Source organism: Echinops telfairi, unplaced genomic scaffold (genome assembly GCF_000313985.2).
Source record: "Echinops telfairi isolate 266 unplaced genomic scaffold, ASM31398v2 ScPeMD7_7400;HRSCAF=8409, whole genome shotgun sequence".
Classification (NCBI taxonomy): domain Eukaryota; kingdom Metazoa; phylum Chordata; class Mammalia; order Afrosoricida; family Tenrecidae; genus Echinops; species Echinops telfairi.
This window is the reverse complement of record NW_022111300.1, coordinates 34,037,348-34,055,040: the sequence shown is the minus strand read 5'-3', so window position 1 is coordinate 34,055,040 and position 17,693 is coordinate 34,037,348. Positions and strand designations below refer to the sequence as shown.

The window sequence follows — 17,693 nt, the reverse complement described above, 5'->3', positions numbered from 1 at the left end:
GCTATTAGCTTCACCAATACTCATTTTCATGTTATTTTCAAGATAGATAATAGGCCTTCCGAACTAGAGAAAGTTTTCTGACATTTATCCTCTCCCAACAGCTCTTTCCATCTCAAAAGAAACCGGAGTCACGCTGGCCTTAAAAAAAGTTCCAGTGGTACACTGGCGGGGGTGGGGGGTGGGGGGTCGCTCTATTGCTGCAAAACACACATCCCTCAAACACATGCCACATGGACAAAGGGACATCAGTGTCCAGGCGATGTGGTTTAAATTGTCCCACTGGCTCCAAGAGAGGCCACATGATCCTTCTGGTCTTCTGTTGAGCTCAGAATGGCTGGGGGTGGGGGTGGGGGTGGAGGGTGGGCACCATCTGTGTGGGAATAAGATGAGGAAGAAGAAACACTAATCTTAAAGACACGCTGATAAAGCCTTATTTCTAGAAAACAGCCAAGTACCTGGGTCCGATGCCTTTTTGACAATTTTGGGGTATCTCTGGAATTTTACAAAATAATAGCTTTCAAATTCCATCAAAATGGTTTCGAGATCAACGTTGTCACAAACTTCAAAGCGCCGTAACCCCAGTTTGGTTTCTTGTTCCAAAGCATTGGCCGAGTCGATGTATCTGGCAGTTTCACAGAAGAAAAAAACACGTGTGGGAAAGAGTAAAGACAGACAAGGCATCACAGGCGCCCAGGAGGGTTACTATACAGAGAGTTGTCGCTGTGTGCCGTCCAGTTGAACTTGACTCCCAGAAACCTCATATGAGACATAAGCCTCTATTTATCACATAGACGAGAACTGGTATATATTTTGTTGTTGTTGGGTAGCCCCAACTACCCAACCCTCACATAGCCCCAGCTGATACAGGAGAACTGCTCCATAGGCTTTTCCAGGCCTTGGTGGCATAGTGGTTATGAGTTGGGCTATTAACCACAAGGTCAAGAGTTCAAAACCACCAGCCACTGTGCAGGAGAAAAACAAGGCTTTGCACTCCCATAAAGAGTTAGTCTCAGAAGCCCACAGCGACATTCTACCCTGTCCTGTAGGGTCACTATGGGTCAGAATTGACTTGATGGCAGTGAGTGTGGTTTTGTTCTTTGGTGGAGCGGGGGTGGGTGGGGGGTGGATCTTTACAGAAGCTGATCACTGGTCTTTTCCCACAAAGCCTCTGGGTAAGTTTCAATGCCAACCTTTCAGTTAGCAACAGAACACTTAGAGAGCTCCTTATTAGGTTTGCCCGTGGAGCAAGGAGCCCCTCCACAGGTATGTCAACTCTACCTTCTAACTATTGCCGTTCAAAACTGTTGCCTCTGGAAATCACTTCCTTATTCCAGTCGTGCGCCCATAAATGAGTAAATCACCTAAGAAACTAAATCTTGTGTTTTAAGCTTTACTCATTTTCAGCCCCCAACTGGTGTTTATCCATTTTAATTGTCTCTTTCTTTATCAGCCATCATTTCAGGCCACACTTGACAATTGGGGGGGAAATCAGCCCCAAAGGGCAAGATTTGCCATTGTTGAGGCAATTCTAAAGCACTTTTGCCACGAGCTCGAAGGAAATGCCAACGACATACTGATCGGTGGCAGCAGCACAGAAGTTTGACGCCATCTACTCAGATGTGTGATTTCTGCTAGATTTGTAACCGGTCACATAATAAAACTAGACAGTAGTGCGGGGAGGCGCTGCCCAGTGTCTTCAACTTGTTCAGTCATAAGGCTGCCCAGCTTTTTAAAAAAAGAGGTTGTATCACAAAGTCCTCGCTAAGACCAAATGCTCTCCAGGTCTTAATTTTTAGTTCTTAATTTGCTTGTACAACCAAGAACTTTCTCCTGGGGAAAAAAAGTCCACATTTTCAAATAGGCACAGACAAGTGTACAATTTCAGGGTCCCCCCCCATCACACCCTCTCCAGCTCACCCACAGCCGAAGCTCCTAATTGTTGGGTCACTGCTGACTCACGGTGGCCCCGCAGGACAAGAGGGAACCGCCCACAGAGTGTCCAAGGCTGTGATCGCCACAGAAGGCGGCTGCCCCAGGCTTCCCACGGGGAGCAGCTGGCGGTTTCAGGCTGCCAGCCTTTGCCCGAGCAGTTGAGTACTTAACCCTCATACCACCAGGGTTATGCCAGCACACCCAAGAACCTCGCATGAAGAATTCCCGTTGTACCACTGTGGGAAATAGTGTGACCGTTCTTAGACACTCAAAATTGAGTTACATTCGGCCAGCAATTCTACTCCTACGCCCAAAAGACTAGAACCAGAGATCCAGATGCTTCCAAATATTTACTGCAAGGCTACTGTTCACAGTGGTCAAAATGTGGAATACCTGTGGTGGAGTGACCTTTCTTGCCACGGCTCTTCTACCCAAGTCTCGGTAGATCCCACAAAGTGATTGTGCCAACAGGCCGTGTGTAACACTAATAGAGGGGATTGGTTAGTGTCCATGACTTTAAGTGTTCATGGCTTTAAGGATGAGCCACCTTTGAAGAGAAGAGAAGGAAAAAATTCCCAAGGACCTTGGAAGAGTGTCTGCAATGATGGAAGCCCCCGAGACTGGAGACATCACAGCCGGTGGCACAGAGACTCAGAGAGCAGTACCGAGGCTGCGAGGCCCCGTCTCCTCATCTGGCCTGAGACTATGCTACTGTGAGACAGGGTGACAGGGCAGCTGGCTTCCCGGCCCATGGAGGCAAAGGCCGAGGGACCATGCAGCTGTGACAAAGAACTGGAGAGACTTGGCTGCTGGCTGGGTAAGGACTGTGTCCTTACTGCTTACTAATTCTGACTTGTGGTAACGTATTAACATCCCTAATAAATCCCCTTAGTTGTGAGTCTTGTCTGTGAGTTCTGTGTGGCCACTGCAATGAATTCTCCAACTCAGCTCAGAGGCAGAGTGGCGTGGGATGACAAGCACTGGTGTCAGGGCGGGTAAAGGAGGATGGACATGGAGGCTTGTCTGATCCCTGCCTTGTGGCCATAGGGAGCCAGAGGAGGTCAGACGCAGCCCTCCATTACCCATCAACAGATGAATCCAGAAACAAAATGCATACAGTGGACTGCTACTCACCTGGGGAGAGAAATGACGTCTGGATGCACTAGAACACAGAGAATGCACGTTTTCTATGATTTTTGTTTTCAAACCATGCAACTGCTCGCATGTTAGTTCCCAGTATGTGCTGGGAAGTCAATCTCAATTCAGAATGACCCTTTGGAGTGACGAACATCAGAAACATGGGTGAAGGGAGACAACAGACGGTGTAAGAGATGAAAATAATAGTAATTTATCATTTATCCACAGTTTATGAGGGTGGGAGGGAGGGGAAATGAGGAGCTGATACCAAGGCCTCAAGGAAAAAGAAAATGTTTTGAAAAGGATGATGGCAACATGTACAAATGTGCTTAACACAATGGATGGATGGATGTTTATAAGAGTTGTAAGAGCCCCCAATGAAATAATTTTTTTTAAATGGCCCTTTGGCAGAGTAAAGTGCCCCCTGTGGGTGTCTGATGCTATAAATCTTCACAGGAGCAGAAAGCTCATCTCTCTCCCAAGGAGCAGCTGGTAGTTTCGAACTGCTGACCCTGTAGTTACCAGCCCAACATGGAGCCCACTGTGCCACCAGAGCTGCTATAGGAACTTAGGGCGCAGTTAATCTACATTCACAGAAAAGGACCAACTCAGAAATGAAGGAGAAGAATGATTCAAGGAATGCAATCAACGTCACTAAGTCGTACAGGTAGAATGTGTGGAAATAGTTTCTGTTTTGCTGTGCATATTTTCAGTAACAACTAAGATAAAGTATTCTTTAAAAGAAAGCATTCCTAATGTAGGTTAGAGTTCTGTTTGATTTGAATCTGAACAGGTAAGAGAAGGAAACCTGCTTTATTTATACCCTCTTCCTTGCCACCATATTCAGGGCAGTTGAAAGATAAAACTTTTCTTAAAAGAGGCTGGTTGTTGCCAATGACCTTGAAATATATTTGTTTCTTCCAAGCTAATTTTAAAGACCTTGCACACTATACTCAATTGACTGTACTTAGTTGCTATACTTATTAATGGTTCACCAGACTTCTTTTATTCTATGTCTTAATCCCCAAGAACAGAAAAACTAAATCAGCGTTTAAAAATAGATGCATGTATGATAACTTTTCTTTAGTATGGAGTAATACATGTTCATTTTAGGGGAGGGTAAAGAACATAGAGGTAAGTCTAAAGTAAAATTTCACCAGAGATATCGACTGTTAACCTTTTGTCCATCTTCCCCCTATTTTTCCCAAACGATTAGACTAGATGAGGCTGCAAGGGTTCCAGTTTACACACATGTATGGGTTTCCTCCAAACAAAACATGCTTACACGTGTCTCTGCAATCTGTGAAAGGCTGCAGACACGTTGTCTCAATTATATACTTGTCTTAGTCTCATTAGGGTACCTTAAAAAAAAAAAAGTCCAATCAAAACACTGGCTTCCACCGACCTCTCTGCAGGGATCACGTTAGAAGGTGAGAGGAAAACATGGTACAAAACTGTGCTCGTTACATAATCTGTTGTCAATTTGAGAGAGACTAAAGGGTGAAGGGGTGGAGTTTAGCCTGTCAATAGGTCTCAGTTTGATTGGAGGGCAAAGAGATAAATTGCTCACTGAAGGTGGGGCACAGGCTCCCTCCCTGAGAGACATTCCTGTGGAGAAGACACTTGGAGAGAGGCTGATGGAGCCAGACCTCTGGAGCTGAACAAGTCATGCGGAGACCCCTGCCAGAGCTCAGATTCTTACAACACACTGGATCCACAAGACTTCCCACCCACTGGCCTGTGATCTTCCTGCACTCGGCGTCATTGCATGTGTTTCTTGAGTCTGAAGAGGACTTTATAGATTGGTATTGGACATATGGTCTAATATCGGACTTATGGACTTGATCTGGACTGAGCTGAGATGTTTTCTCAATATTCAACTGCTCTTGTATTTAAAGTTCTTTCTTGTCTACATATGAGTCTCCCTGGATTTGTTTCTCTAGTCTACCCAGACTAACACAAAAACTCAACATCACAAATAGGCATAGTAGTCAGATGGAGACTGGTGGAACCCTTGAGCCTATGTCCCTTAATCACCCTTCAGTCTGGAACTGGGCTTACCCTACAGCTCCATCTTCAGCCAAACAAAAGACAGGTCTTTACAAGGGACACATGCCTCTGGAGACTCGTTTGAGATCAAAAGGGCAGTATTTTCCCAAGAAGATATAGAAGTGAGGAAAACTTAGGAAAGAAGGAAGGGAAACAGGAAACACAAGGAGCTAGTGGATAAGTGATATTACATTATGGGGACTGTAATCAGTGATATGAAACAAAATGTGTCTAAAATGGGGGGGGGGGAGAAGAGCTGATTACAAGGGCTCAATTGAAAGTATGGTCTAGAAAATAATGATGGCAACATATATACAAATATGCTTCATACAATTGATGTATGGATTGTTAAAAGAACTGTAAGAGCCCCCAATAAAATGTTCTTTTAATTTAAAAAAATGTGTCAGAATTGTTGAATGGGAAACTGATTCGTTATACTCACCGTCATCTAATTCTTCATTAAAGTTTAAAGAAAAACCTCTGGTGCACAGTTCTGTTATGACATAAGAGCAGATGGGGTCACCCTGAGTCTAAACTGACTGACTTTCTCCCCCCACCCTCCCATAAACCTCCTGGTATCTCTACTCTCATTGTTGGGAAACTGCCCGTTTGAGCGTTGCACGTTTCAACAGTGCAGAATCTGTCAAACAAGTGAGAGAGATGGAAAAACTGCCTTCAGAAGTATGCCGTGCTGGATGGAGGCCATGCTGAGGAACAACAGCTGTGCAATTGGACGCCTTTCTTTCATAAAGACAGCTGCGGTTTTGTACTGGTACTTCTTGACTCACCCTTGCAGAGTCACATATGTGTGCGCTTGTAGAGTACAAAAAACAAAACAAAACAGAAGAAGGGAGGTCAGTGTGTCTCTCTTGTAGTCCTACTGACATCACGGTATATTCTGGACATCTCTCCAGGGACACAGGGCGTTGACATTAACCAAAAAGGGTAAGTGATTGCAGGCTCCACGTTTCCTGAAGAAAACTGCTCTGGTGTGACCTTGAGCCACGTGAAGGACTTCACTCGGCTGCTAAGAAAGGACCTCCATCAGCAGAGTGACAGGACAGGACTAGTTGGCTGGCAATAGACTATGGCATGGACGCTCAGGCCGAGGAGGTGAGTATGTAGCACTAAGAGAACTGCATCCTGGGACCGCTGGGGTGATCTCACCCCTGCCTCACACATTCAGACCCTGGTCTTTCTGCTTACCTCACTGGCCCACTTCCTGCTGTGTGCCTCCGCATGGGACGTCCTCATCCAGTGCATCTGTCTACACAGCTTTCAAGATCAGCTCACTAACCTGTATGGCATTTTCTCTTACGCCAATTTATAGCCTCTGTGTTCTTTGTTGAATATTTCATTCTTGACTATAACATTTCTCTCGCTCTCTCTCCACTGTGATGTGTCTTTTAAAATACCTAGAATTCACTTTTCATTTTGATAGTCCACTCATTCATCTATTTCCCAGCAGGTCCCAGGAAAATGATGAACTCTAGTCCGAATAATCATCGACTCAAGATGCAAAGGGCCATCTAGTGGCAGGAAGGGGGAACGTACTCTTCCTGGTATGATTACTTCTGTTCCTAACTCATCTCGAAGATTAATTTGTAGGTAGGTCAGAATGGGTGCGTTGTCATTTAATCGTACTTCAGTGAAAAAAACCCCTCTGAAGCCTTTTCAATGATTAAAAGCTACATGTGCAGCAAGTGGGGGTGACCGTGATGAAGAATGTGCTGCAAGTTAGAGTGGGAGAAAGATAAAGCTGTCCACTCCCATAGAGAACTAGTCTGGGAAATGCTAGGGAGCCGCTCCACGCTGTCTTGTAGGGTCACTGTGCGATGGAATAAGCTCCTACAGTGGGTGGGTGCAAGGAGCTCAGGGACACAGTGGTTCCAATGCTCAGCTGCGAGACAAAAGGCTGGTGGCTTGAACCCCAGCAGATGATGATGAGAAAGATGAGACGTCCTTTCATAAAGATGGGCCGCCCTGGAGGCCCTATGAGGCAGCTCTACTCTGACCTGAAGGGTCGCTATGAGTTGGAATCAACAGGAGAGGAGTGGCTTTGGTTGGGGTCTCCGGAGTTGGTTTAATCATTTCACATCAAGGGCAAATTTTTAACATTAAAGGAGGAGGAGTAGGAGGAGTTGTAAGTCTGACATGAACCAGGCGCTGTTCGTATACGGCAAATCCTTCCAGCTCCAACAATGGCAAACGCAAGAGAAGGAGTGTTGGTGCTGATCTTTATTTGTCCTTTTGCATTCACCATTGTCCTTTGTGCCCTGGTGGTGTAGTGGTTACAAGCTGGGCTGCTAACTGCAAGGTCAGCAGTTCTAAACCACCAAGCGGCTCCTCACGAGAACATCGGAGTTTCCTACTCCCGTAAAGAGCTGCAGTCTTGGAAACCTGCGGGGCAGTTCTAAGCTGCTCTATAGGGTCCCTATGAGTCGGCACTGACTCAATGGCAGAGAGTTCTCCCCCGGTCTGGGGTCCTGGCTCTGAAACAGGACTTGCTACAGCCGCTCCCTTCTTCCCACGGTCCCTGTGCTGCGCTGCGTACTGCCGTGACAGGTGCTGAGGCACTCAGGCTGCTGGGCAAAGGTGGCTCTTGCTTTCACCTCAGCACTACTGACACTTCTGGCCAAGAAGTCTGCTGTGGAGAGCTGTCAGGCTGTAGAACAGGGACCCTCAAACTTTTTAAACAGGGGGCCAGTTCACTGTCCCTCAGACCCGTTGGTGGGACGGACTATAGTTAAAAAAAAAAACTATGAACAAATTCCTATGCACACTGCACATATCTTATTTTGAAGTAAAAAAACAAAAGGGGGAAAAACACCCGGCGGGCCGGGTACATGACCTCAGCGGGCCGCATGTGGCCCGCAGGCCATAGTTTGAGGACGCCTGCTCTAGAAGATGCTTGGTGGCATGCCTAGCCTCTACCCACTGGATACCAGTTGTGAAACTCAAAAATGTCTTGAAAAACCCCACCAAACTCACTACCATCGAGTTGACCGTGGACTCAGCAATCCTACAAAGGTCTCCAGACACTGCCGAATATCTTGAGGTAAAACCAGACACCCTCACTCCCCCCTACACTCTCTCTCTCTCTCTAAGAACCCCAGATCAGAGTCCTTGGCCTGAATCCTGACTATTCTCTTTCCCGCTAGATCCTGGAGAGAAAAGGAAACTCCGGAGTCCCCCCGGTCCTGCCCACACTCCGGGGCTCAGCGCTTGTCCTCTCACCAAACACCCAGCAATGTGAGCAGCCTCTCCAGAGAGACTGGATGCTTGTTTGTTTGAGTTTAATGAGTTCAGCGCTAAAGGCAGATGCTTTCAAACATTCTCTCCCTGACAGCTGTTGAAGAAATACTGCAGAAAAGAAAGAGTTGGGTGTCGGTTTTCTAAGAAAACTCAATACCCTGGGTTTGAGGAAGGGATGTTGAAGAGTAATAACAGTTGATGTTGTCCTGGGCTGGTGCGAATGACACTCTACATCCCACCCCCCAAAAACCTCCAGCCTTTGAAACCCATCCGGAGACCAGTTCCCCTCTGACACACAGGGGGCCACCAGGAGTCAGTATCAGACTTGCTGGCGGTAGTGGGACCCCGGAAAGGCTCCTTTCAAAGGCCTCTGCCCTCTTCCAACCTGGCCAGGGGAGACAGTATCTCACGTCCTGAGCAGGCCTGTGCACACGGTCTGCAGGCGCACCCTGCAGAAGAGGTCCATGCAAAAGCGGCTTCAGAGGGCGGAGGGCCCAGCGGGAAAGGCACCGCCCGTCACCATTTGGAACATAACGTACCCTTCTTGTGTTAAGTAATGTAAAATCAAAATGAGCAGATTCTTCCGGCGTGCCTCTGTCCTCACCTCGCACTGTGGAGAAAGGAAAAACTTAGATGGGGTGACAGACAATAGGAGAAAGCCCTCTGATAGCCCCACCACCCTGGAAGGTAAACGTCAAAACAAGCGCAGTGGCTTAGGGGCGGTGAGGCGGAGGGAAGTCTCTGAGGGTGGACAAAGCTGTTTGCCACGGTCGCTTTCTTCTTAAAGTGGCCTTTCTTGATTGTAAACTTAAGGTCCTGTGACTTCAGTTAGGTCTGCCCTTTACAGGTTGAGCTTCTTCCTGCCAAGCTATCTGGGCTTTTATTGCCCCTGCGGGTGTCGTGGTTATGTGTCGGGCTGCAATCCACATGGTCAGCAGTTCAGAACCACTAGCAACTCCATGGAAGAAAGACTCGGCTTTCTACTCCAGTAAACAGTTACAGTCTTGGAAACAGACAGTGTCACTGTGAGTGAGCTATCATGAAGAAACAAATTCTATATGCTTCACTCTCCGGACCAGGATGAGACAGGGAGGGTGAAGATCAACTGAACCAGAAGTCACCTGACATGCTTCTACGTCTTGAATTCACTGTGAGCCCCGCCCCGACCCTGTGCAGACAGGGGTGACTGCACAGCCACGCTTCTACAATATCCACTGAAGGGAGCAGAGGCCGACTAGGGAAAGTCCCTTAGTCAGGCTGGACGGATTTGCATATTCAGGCACAGTGTTAAAGTATAATTGCATTTAGTTAGTTATCAGGTATCTCAACTGTCCCTGAAATGCCTTCCTAAAATACTTTCAATAGGACTGCCCTCATCTCTGGTGGTCTAGGGGTTATGATTTGCTCTGGTTTGAAGCCTCTCGTCTAAGGAGCCCCGGTGGTATGGTGGATTACGATGGGTTGGGCTGCTAACAGCAAGGTTGGCAGTTCGAAACCACCAGGTGCTCTGTGGGAGAAAGACGAGGCTTTCTAGTCCTGAAAAGAATTACAGCCTTGGAAATCCACAGGGTACTGTCCTACGGGGACACTATGAACTGGAATTGACTTGGTGGCAGTGAGTTTGATTTTTTGAGAATGTCTTTATCCAATTAAAACACAGGTAAGACCTGAGTCACTGGGTAAAAGGGAAAACAAACCTTCTAAATGACCCAAATACATCTGTGCGCAGACACTCACACCTACAATGTGTGTGCAAGCTTTCCCAGCATCCTCCAGAGCTCTCTAAAAATGAATGCTATCATAAAACAAAATTAAAAAGTTGTAAATCTTCATGGGGAAAGATAAGCTCATCTTTCTCTTGAGGAAAGGGCTTCTGGGTTTGAACCATCAGCCCTGAGGTTAACAGCCCAATGCCTAACCCACATCACCACCACCTTAAAACACATCTAGAACATTCTAAACTCACTGCCAGCGAGTCAACTCCCACTCTTGGGGTCTCTACAGGACAGAGTAGAACTACCCCTGTGGGTTTCTGAGACTGTAAATCTTTACCAGAGTAGAAAGTCTCACTGCCTCCTGCTGACCTTGAAAGTAGCAGCCCATCACACAACCCACACATACAGTCATTTAAAAGTCAACAGAACGACAATAGCTGCAGACAAACAACCACCACGTTTTCTGAAATCTGGGATAGGTAGGTCTGTCCAGATAGTAACTGGATTGATAACTGCCTAGGGGCACGGCAGGGGAGGATGGGGGCAAATAGGGAACTAACAATGAGTATGAGAAGGTGTTCTGAAATTGATCGTGATGATTGCACAAATCTTAATATGATTGACAAATTAAATTTTATTATATGTGAAGTATAATACCAATTAAACTAGTTTAAAAAATACAAACCCACATGACACTACAAACTGCTCAAATCAGAAATCTTGCCTCAAGAAACACATACTGATTCTTGACTAGGATAACAACCCTACACAAACCACTTGTTTTGTAAGGCTGGGGAGACGCTATTGTCTATGGCTGATCTCCCCTGCAGGTCCTTATAGAGGCACTGTTGTCCATAGCGTATCTCCCCTATAGGTCTCTCCTGCAGGTCTCTATTCGCTAAAGAAAATGCCTTAATGCAAAAAAACATAAAACAATCATCTCTTGCCCCAATCCCACTCATTACAGAAAATAACCTTATTTTAGCTGTTTCTCCTGATACTTACCTCCATGTTTAAAAACAATACCTCACTGTTTCATGAGGCATAAATGTTTGATATTACTATTCATTCCCATTAAGGTGCATGACAATTAAGTTCCCTTTGCCCTTCTCATCCGATCCTCCCTTTATAGTTGTAGCGATCATACTTATGATTATCTTTTGATGTTGTGTTCATGACAATAAAATATTTAAAGAATTTTGTATCACATGTTGATTGTAACCAAAGCCTTTTTTTAAGTCATTTTATTGGGGGCTCGTACAACTCTTATCACAATCCATACATACATCCATTGTGTCAAGTGCATTTGTACATTTGTTGCCGTCATCATTCTTAAAACATTTGCTTTCTACTTGAGCCTTGGTATCAGCTCATTTTTCCCTTCCCTACCTGCTCCCCCCTCCCTCATGAACCCTCAATAATTTATAAATTATTATTATTTTGTCATATCTTACATTGTCTGATGTCTCCCTTCACCCACTTTTCTGTTGTCCGTCCCCCAGGGAGGAGGTTATATGTAGATCTTTGTAATTGGTTCCCCCTTTCTACCCCACCTTCCTTCCACCCTCCCAGTATCGCCACTCAGCACTGGCCCTGAAGGGATCTTCGTTCTGATTCCCTGTGTTTCCAGTTTCTATCTGTACCAGTGTACATCCTCTGGTCTAGCCAGATTTGTAAGGTAGAATAGGGATCATATAGTGGGGGAGGAGGAAGCATTTAGGAACTAGAGGAAAGGTGTATATTTCATCATTGCTACCCTGCACCCTGACTGGTTGTCTCCTCCCGTGACCCTTCTGTAAGATGTCCAGTTGCCTACAGATGGGTCTTGGGTCCCCAATCTGCACTCCCCCTCATTCACATGATTTTATTTTTTTTGTTCTTTGATGCCTGATACCTGATCCCTTCGACACTCTGTGCTCTTTAGTAATTTAAAGAGGTCTTGCGCAGATTTACCTAATGCCATGTTGTTTGATTTCCTGAGTATTGCTTCCATGTACATTGATTGTGGATTCAAGTAACATGAACTTCTGACAACCTCAGTCTTTTCTCTGTTTATCATGATCCTGTCTATAGTTCGGTTTTAAGGATTTTTCTTTTCTTTACACTGAGTTATGTTATCAAAGCCATGTCAATATTGCTCACCACTGAACCCAGGGCATACTGTGAATACCTGTCCATTTCAGTACATATTTTTCTTAGAAACAATGTTTTTTTATTTCTTTTTGGCTTACCTTTTTATATGAAAATATACATATCGCTAATTTCAAACACCAACACATTTCTAAAGCCATCTCATTTCACTTTGCACACCATTAATCCAAGGGGACTTCAACAAGTTTGAAGGAAAATCTCATTATGGTTTAATTCCATTTTTCCACAAGCGTTTTAACAGCTCCTACATCAGGGCATGTGCCATTTACGCTTGTTCCCCCTGGTCTTCCTTCTGCAGCCCCCATCCGACGGTCCAGTCGGGGTCACCACCCCTCAGGCCTGCACCCCTCAGGCCCTCATCCTGGCGCTTCCTCTGAGACTTCCTGGGTTGGAGCATTTCCGACAACCCAGTCTTCCCCTCCCTGGTCACTTCCGTGTTTACACAGGGCACATCTTCGTGAGTGAAGCTGCCTGAGAGAGAAATGTCTTTGAGAAGTCGCATGCCTGACAGTGTCTTTGTTCTATCTTAAACCCGACAGTTTGGAGGAGTGTAACATTGCTCCACAGTCATTTACCGCTCAGTGTTTTCGATCAAACAATCTAACACCATCCTCATTCCTGACCCTTTCCATATAATTTTTCTTCTCAGGAAGATTTTAGAGTCTAATTTTTAACCTTGCGTTCTGAAATTATGCACATTACTTGGTATCATTCTTTCTCCACTCACTCTGCGGGTGTTGTCAAACCGTTGGAAGTTCCCTTGCATCTGTTCTTAGAAATGTCCTTCGTTTTTCATTAATAATTTATCTCCTTATGTTTTCTCTGGCTTATGTTTAAGAACTCCTATTAACTAAATAGAGAATGTCTACATAGATCCTTATCCTTTAAGGTCTTATAGTTTGTCTCATCTATTTTTGAGCAATTTTTTGGCTTTGTCTTCAAATAACTCTACAAAATTTACTTTAACAATGCAATCTTAATTACTCAGACAGTGTCCTTATTCTCTGATTGTTCATTTTTCACAACACCCTGTTCTTGCCTTTTGCATGCCAAAAACAATGGGGGTTTTATATGCTTTAGGGATATTCTTCTATCTTATGAGCCAAACTCATAATAAAAAGGCATATGTATGCTCAATATTTGCTGTTTAAGTAAAATGCTACAATAGTCACTTGTTTTATATATCTATCCTAGTTCATTCAGATATAAAGTTTTGTTGCTTAAGGGAGTAAGCCTTTATTTCGTTAGCTGGAATACCTATCAAATATAACAGCATGAGCCTCAAAGTGCTTGAGAAGGAAGTATAGCAAGTATCCACTTTTTCAGCCAAAATTTATTTTGGTCTCAGTCACTCAAAAGGTAGTTGCTGCTTTGAACTGAATCTAAAGTAAATAAAAATCAGGGTTCTCAGAAACCAAAGAGAGAGAGAGAGAGATTAAAGGAAAATGATAATCCTTGTTACAAGTAAACTGTAGCGACTGGTTTTTAAACCGATAGGAGGAGGTAGCTTCAAAGTATTTGCGGAAAAAATCCATTATCTTTTTATTATACTTTCCACGAACTTTTTAAAGCCCCTGTATATGTCAGACCAAATTTCTTTAAATGAACATTTTCCCATTCAACTCGGCAGGTCATACTTTTATTCCATTGTACAAAGCACTTCTGAAACATCTCATTTAACATTGTCTCTAACTTTGGTTAATAAGCAAGCCAAAATCTCCACTCCAGCCTGCATTTACAAAAATACGTGGACACTGCAGAAAACTGAAAACAAGAAAAAATAAGACATTTTGGCAACAGTCTTTCAGTACCCTTGCAAAATAGGACTTAAGTATTTTTATAACGTTTTTTTCCTAGCAAATTTTTTAGAACACAACTTTATGATGGCCTCAGAGATTATACCATAACCTAATGGAGAAATATCCTCCCTTGAAGCATCACCTATCAGCCACCTCACCAGCAGCTCCTGTTGTTGATATAGTTAACGGTGGGCAAAACTGTTGATTAAGACTGCCCACCCTCGCTGCAGCCCCATGGATTCCAAATGACAGCAACCTACAGGGCCAAGTAGAACTGCTCCACAGGACTTTAATGGGAGGAGCCTGGCACCTCTTTCTCCCAGGAGTTGCTCCTATGTTCGAACTGCCAAACTCCGGGTTAACAGTTGAGTGCTCTAACCGCTGCACCGCCAGGGCTCCTGATTCAGGCTGAAGCCTTTCTAAGTTGCCAAAATTAGCTTTATCCATTAGTGACTCTCTCTTTGTTGTTTTTTTGGTTTATGGTTTATTTGGTTTTGTATGTGGCTTGTTTCTTTCGTTGTTCTGAAACGTTTGATTCGCCTCGCCTCCAGTGCCATCTAGTGCACGAGAAGGGAAAACACAAAGTGTGTTGTTTACTGTTACTTGTGTGCGTAGGATTACACGCCCAGCAGAGTTCAAGTCAAATCAAGTTTGCGAAAGAAAACGCATCACCATCTAATGAAAAGGCAGCTGTGGGATAGATGGGATATGTTTCTAAGCACTCAAATTCTCAAACCTGAGCTTGTGGTTTCCCGGAAGAATGGTCACTGCTCAAAAGGAGCCCGGTGGCACAGAGGTGAAGCACCTGGGTGTTCACTGAGAAGGCCGTCGCTGGGAGCCCCCAGAGGGTCCACGGGAGGCAGGAGTGGCACTCAGCTTCTGCCGAGATGTGAAGCCTTGGAATCTCTGCGGGTCACTTCTAGTCTGTCCCCATGAGGCGGAACTGACTCAAGGGCAATTGGTTTGGTTTGGGTTTAGATCAGCGCTTCTCAATCTGTGGGCCACGACCCCCTTGGGGGTCGAACTACCCTTTCACAGGGGTTGCTCAACTCATAACAGTAGCAAAATAACAGTGATGAAGTAGCAACGAAAATAATTTTATGGTTGGGGGGGCGGTCACCACAACATGAGGCACTATATGAAAGGGTTGCGGCATTAGGAAGGGTTAGAATAACTGGTTTAGAGGAAACTTAGAAGTCCTGGTGGTGCTATAGTTCAGTGCTTAAAAGGGGGCAGTTTGAACTCGTTCATCTGCCTGTAAGAGAAAGCTAATGATCTGTTCCATATAGATTACAGCCCAGAAAACCCTAGGGGTGCAGCTCATGGGGTCACTATGAGCAGCAATCCTTGCAACAGCACCCAGAAACAACAGAAGGCACTGGGAGACCCATGAGTCTCAGGAACCTGCGATGCAGAGGAATTGAGGGGGTCCTCCAAAGCAACAAACTGTTGGTGGTGGGACTTAGGCTTCTGGCTGTGGCCAGTGGTTCTCAACCTTCCTCGTGCCGTGACCCTCATACAGTTCCTTATGCTGTGGTGACACCCCCCCCCCCAACCATAAAGTTATTTTAGGTGCTACTTCATAACTGTCATTTTTCTACTGTTAGGAATCGGGCAACCCCTGTGAAAGGGTCGTTCAACCCCCCAAAGGGGTGGTGACCCACAGGTTGAGAACCGCTGCTCCTAAGCCAAGGGTCTTCTCTTCATCAACTCCTCTCCCTCTATGTATTAACTCATCATCATCATCCTCCACTCCCATCTTGACACTTCCACTCCAGACCAGAGGGGCATTCACTCGCTCTTACTCTCTGACATCGAGTCAATGCCGACTACTTTTGACCCCGGGTGGGTTTCCGAGACTGTAATTGTTTGTGGGAGTAGAAAGCCATCTTTTCGCACAGAGCTGCTGGTGGTTTTCAACTGCCCATCATGCGGATTGCAGCCCAACTCAGAACAACTACACCACTAAGGTTCCTTTTAGAGAGGCACTATTCTCTCAATTGGCACACACAAAAAGTTACCACTGTGGTTTACCGGCTATTTCTACCCCCTGGTCTAACGTAGCGAATAGATGAATGATGTCTCTTGCAGTCTTTCAAAGCCAATACGCCCTCAATTTTTGTGACCCTTTCAAAGCAATTGCTAACAAGACCCCCTTCAGAAAGCTAGCTATTCTGCTGCACCATGCCTACTGTATCTATAGGAGAGTATATCTTCTAATTGCTGAAGAGTTACAGACCTGCTGTAAAGAGCAGGATTTGAACAGTATTCAGAGACAAAGCATTGGAAGTGCCTTCAAGAGTCATGTATGTGATCCGCCTCATCAGGCAGGTCGTATCAGACAGGGACTTGTCTGATTTCCTATAATTTCCACATCCCTCACAGAAGACGAAGTCTTTGTGAATTGATTTGCAAAGTGTGGGGTGCTGGATATCGGGCTGCTAGGATTGCAATGGGTGACAGCAATGGGTTGTTGGGTTGGGTTGGGCTTTATGCCAATATTAAGGAGCCCTGGTGACTCGATGGTTCAATGCTTGGGTGGCTACCCTCCAGGAGAAAAGCCCTAATGCTCTGCTCCCATAGAGATTAAACTCACTCCTTGCCATTGAGTCAATGTTGACTCATAGCGACCCCTTGTGGGTTTCCGAAACTGTAACTGTTTATGGGAGTAGAAAGCTCAGTCTTTCTCCTGAAGAGGTGCTGGTGGTTTCAAACTGCCAACCGTGAGGATCGCTGCCCAATGCATAACCACTACACCACCAGGGCCCCTACCCCATAAAGATTACAGTCTAGAGCAGGCGTCCTCAAACTACGGCCTGCGGGCCACATGCAGACCGCCGAGGACATTTATCCTGCCTGCCGGGTGTTTTTGGGCCATTTGGTTTTTTTTACTTCAAAATAAGATATGTGCAGTGTGCATAGGAATTTGTTCAGTTGGTTTTTTTTTTAACTATAGTCCAGCCCTCCAATGGGTCTGAGGGACAGTGAACTGGCCCCGTTTAAAAAGTTTGAGGACCCCTGGTCTAGGGAATCCAGTGGTGTCAAAGTACTCTGTTCTTTAGACTAACTGTGATTTCGTTCAACTCCAAGGCACACGCAAACAGCACAGCAGTCTAGTGGATGGCCAGCAACTACTGAGTGCTTGGCTCACATATTTCAGCATCTTTTCACCCTGGCTTCTATCAGCATGTCCTTCTAGCTAACCTACTTGTGTACTCATGCCAGTGTCTTCTAGGTCTCAGACACTGATTTGCTGATAGCTCTGGATTTCCTAAAGTTGAGAAGGGTCTGGGGACAACCAGAAAACTCATTAGAGGAACAAATCAAGAGCTTGGGAGAGATGCTTGTTCAAGAAAAAGGCTGAGGTTGGAGATGGCGAAGTTGAACGATGATGGTCAAAGGACATGGAACTTCTTTTGAGGGAAATTTAAATGTCCTAAAAGTGATTGTGGTGAATGTATAGCTCTGTAAATATATTAAAAGCCATAGAATGGTGTAGTTTACATGAGTGAATTGTAAGGCATGTGAATCATATCCCAATAAAGTTGTTTTAAAAGTGAAAAAAAAAAAAGGAGAGCAGGAGGTGGATGTGAAAGGTTAAAATAGCAGTTTTTTAAAAAGTAATTTTGCTGAGTGGCGAAGAAAGCTGATGGTG

The 17,693-nt window shown here is 45.2% G+C and overlaps 1 protein-coding gene across 1 annotated transcript in view; it reads right to left on the bottom strand.

Moving 5' to 3' along the window:
• Positions 1 to 8,977, bottom strand: part of KATNAL2 (katanin catalytic subunit A1 like 2) — a 60,563-nt gene extending 51,586 nt beyond the window's left edge. Inside the window, exons 1-2 of the mRNA XM_045296046.1 lie at positions 8,913 to 8,977; positions 456 to 622 (exon numbers count right to left, since the gene is read on the bottom strand). Of these exons, the coding sequence (XP_045151981.1) occupies positions 456 to 528 (73 nt within the window). The 5' untranslated portion in view covers positions 529 to 622; positions 8,913 to 8,977. The remainder of the gene's footprint in view (positions 1 to 455; positions 623 to 8,912) is intronic.
• Between the last annotated feature and the right edge of the window lie 8,716 nt (positions 8,978 to 17,693).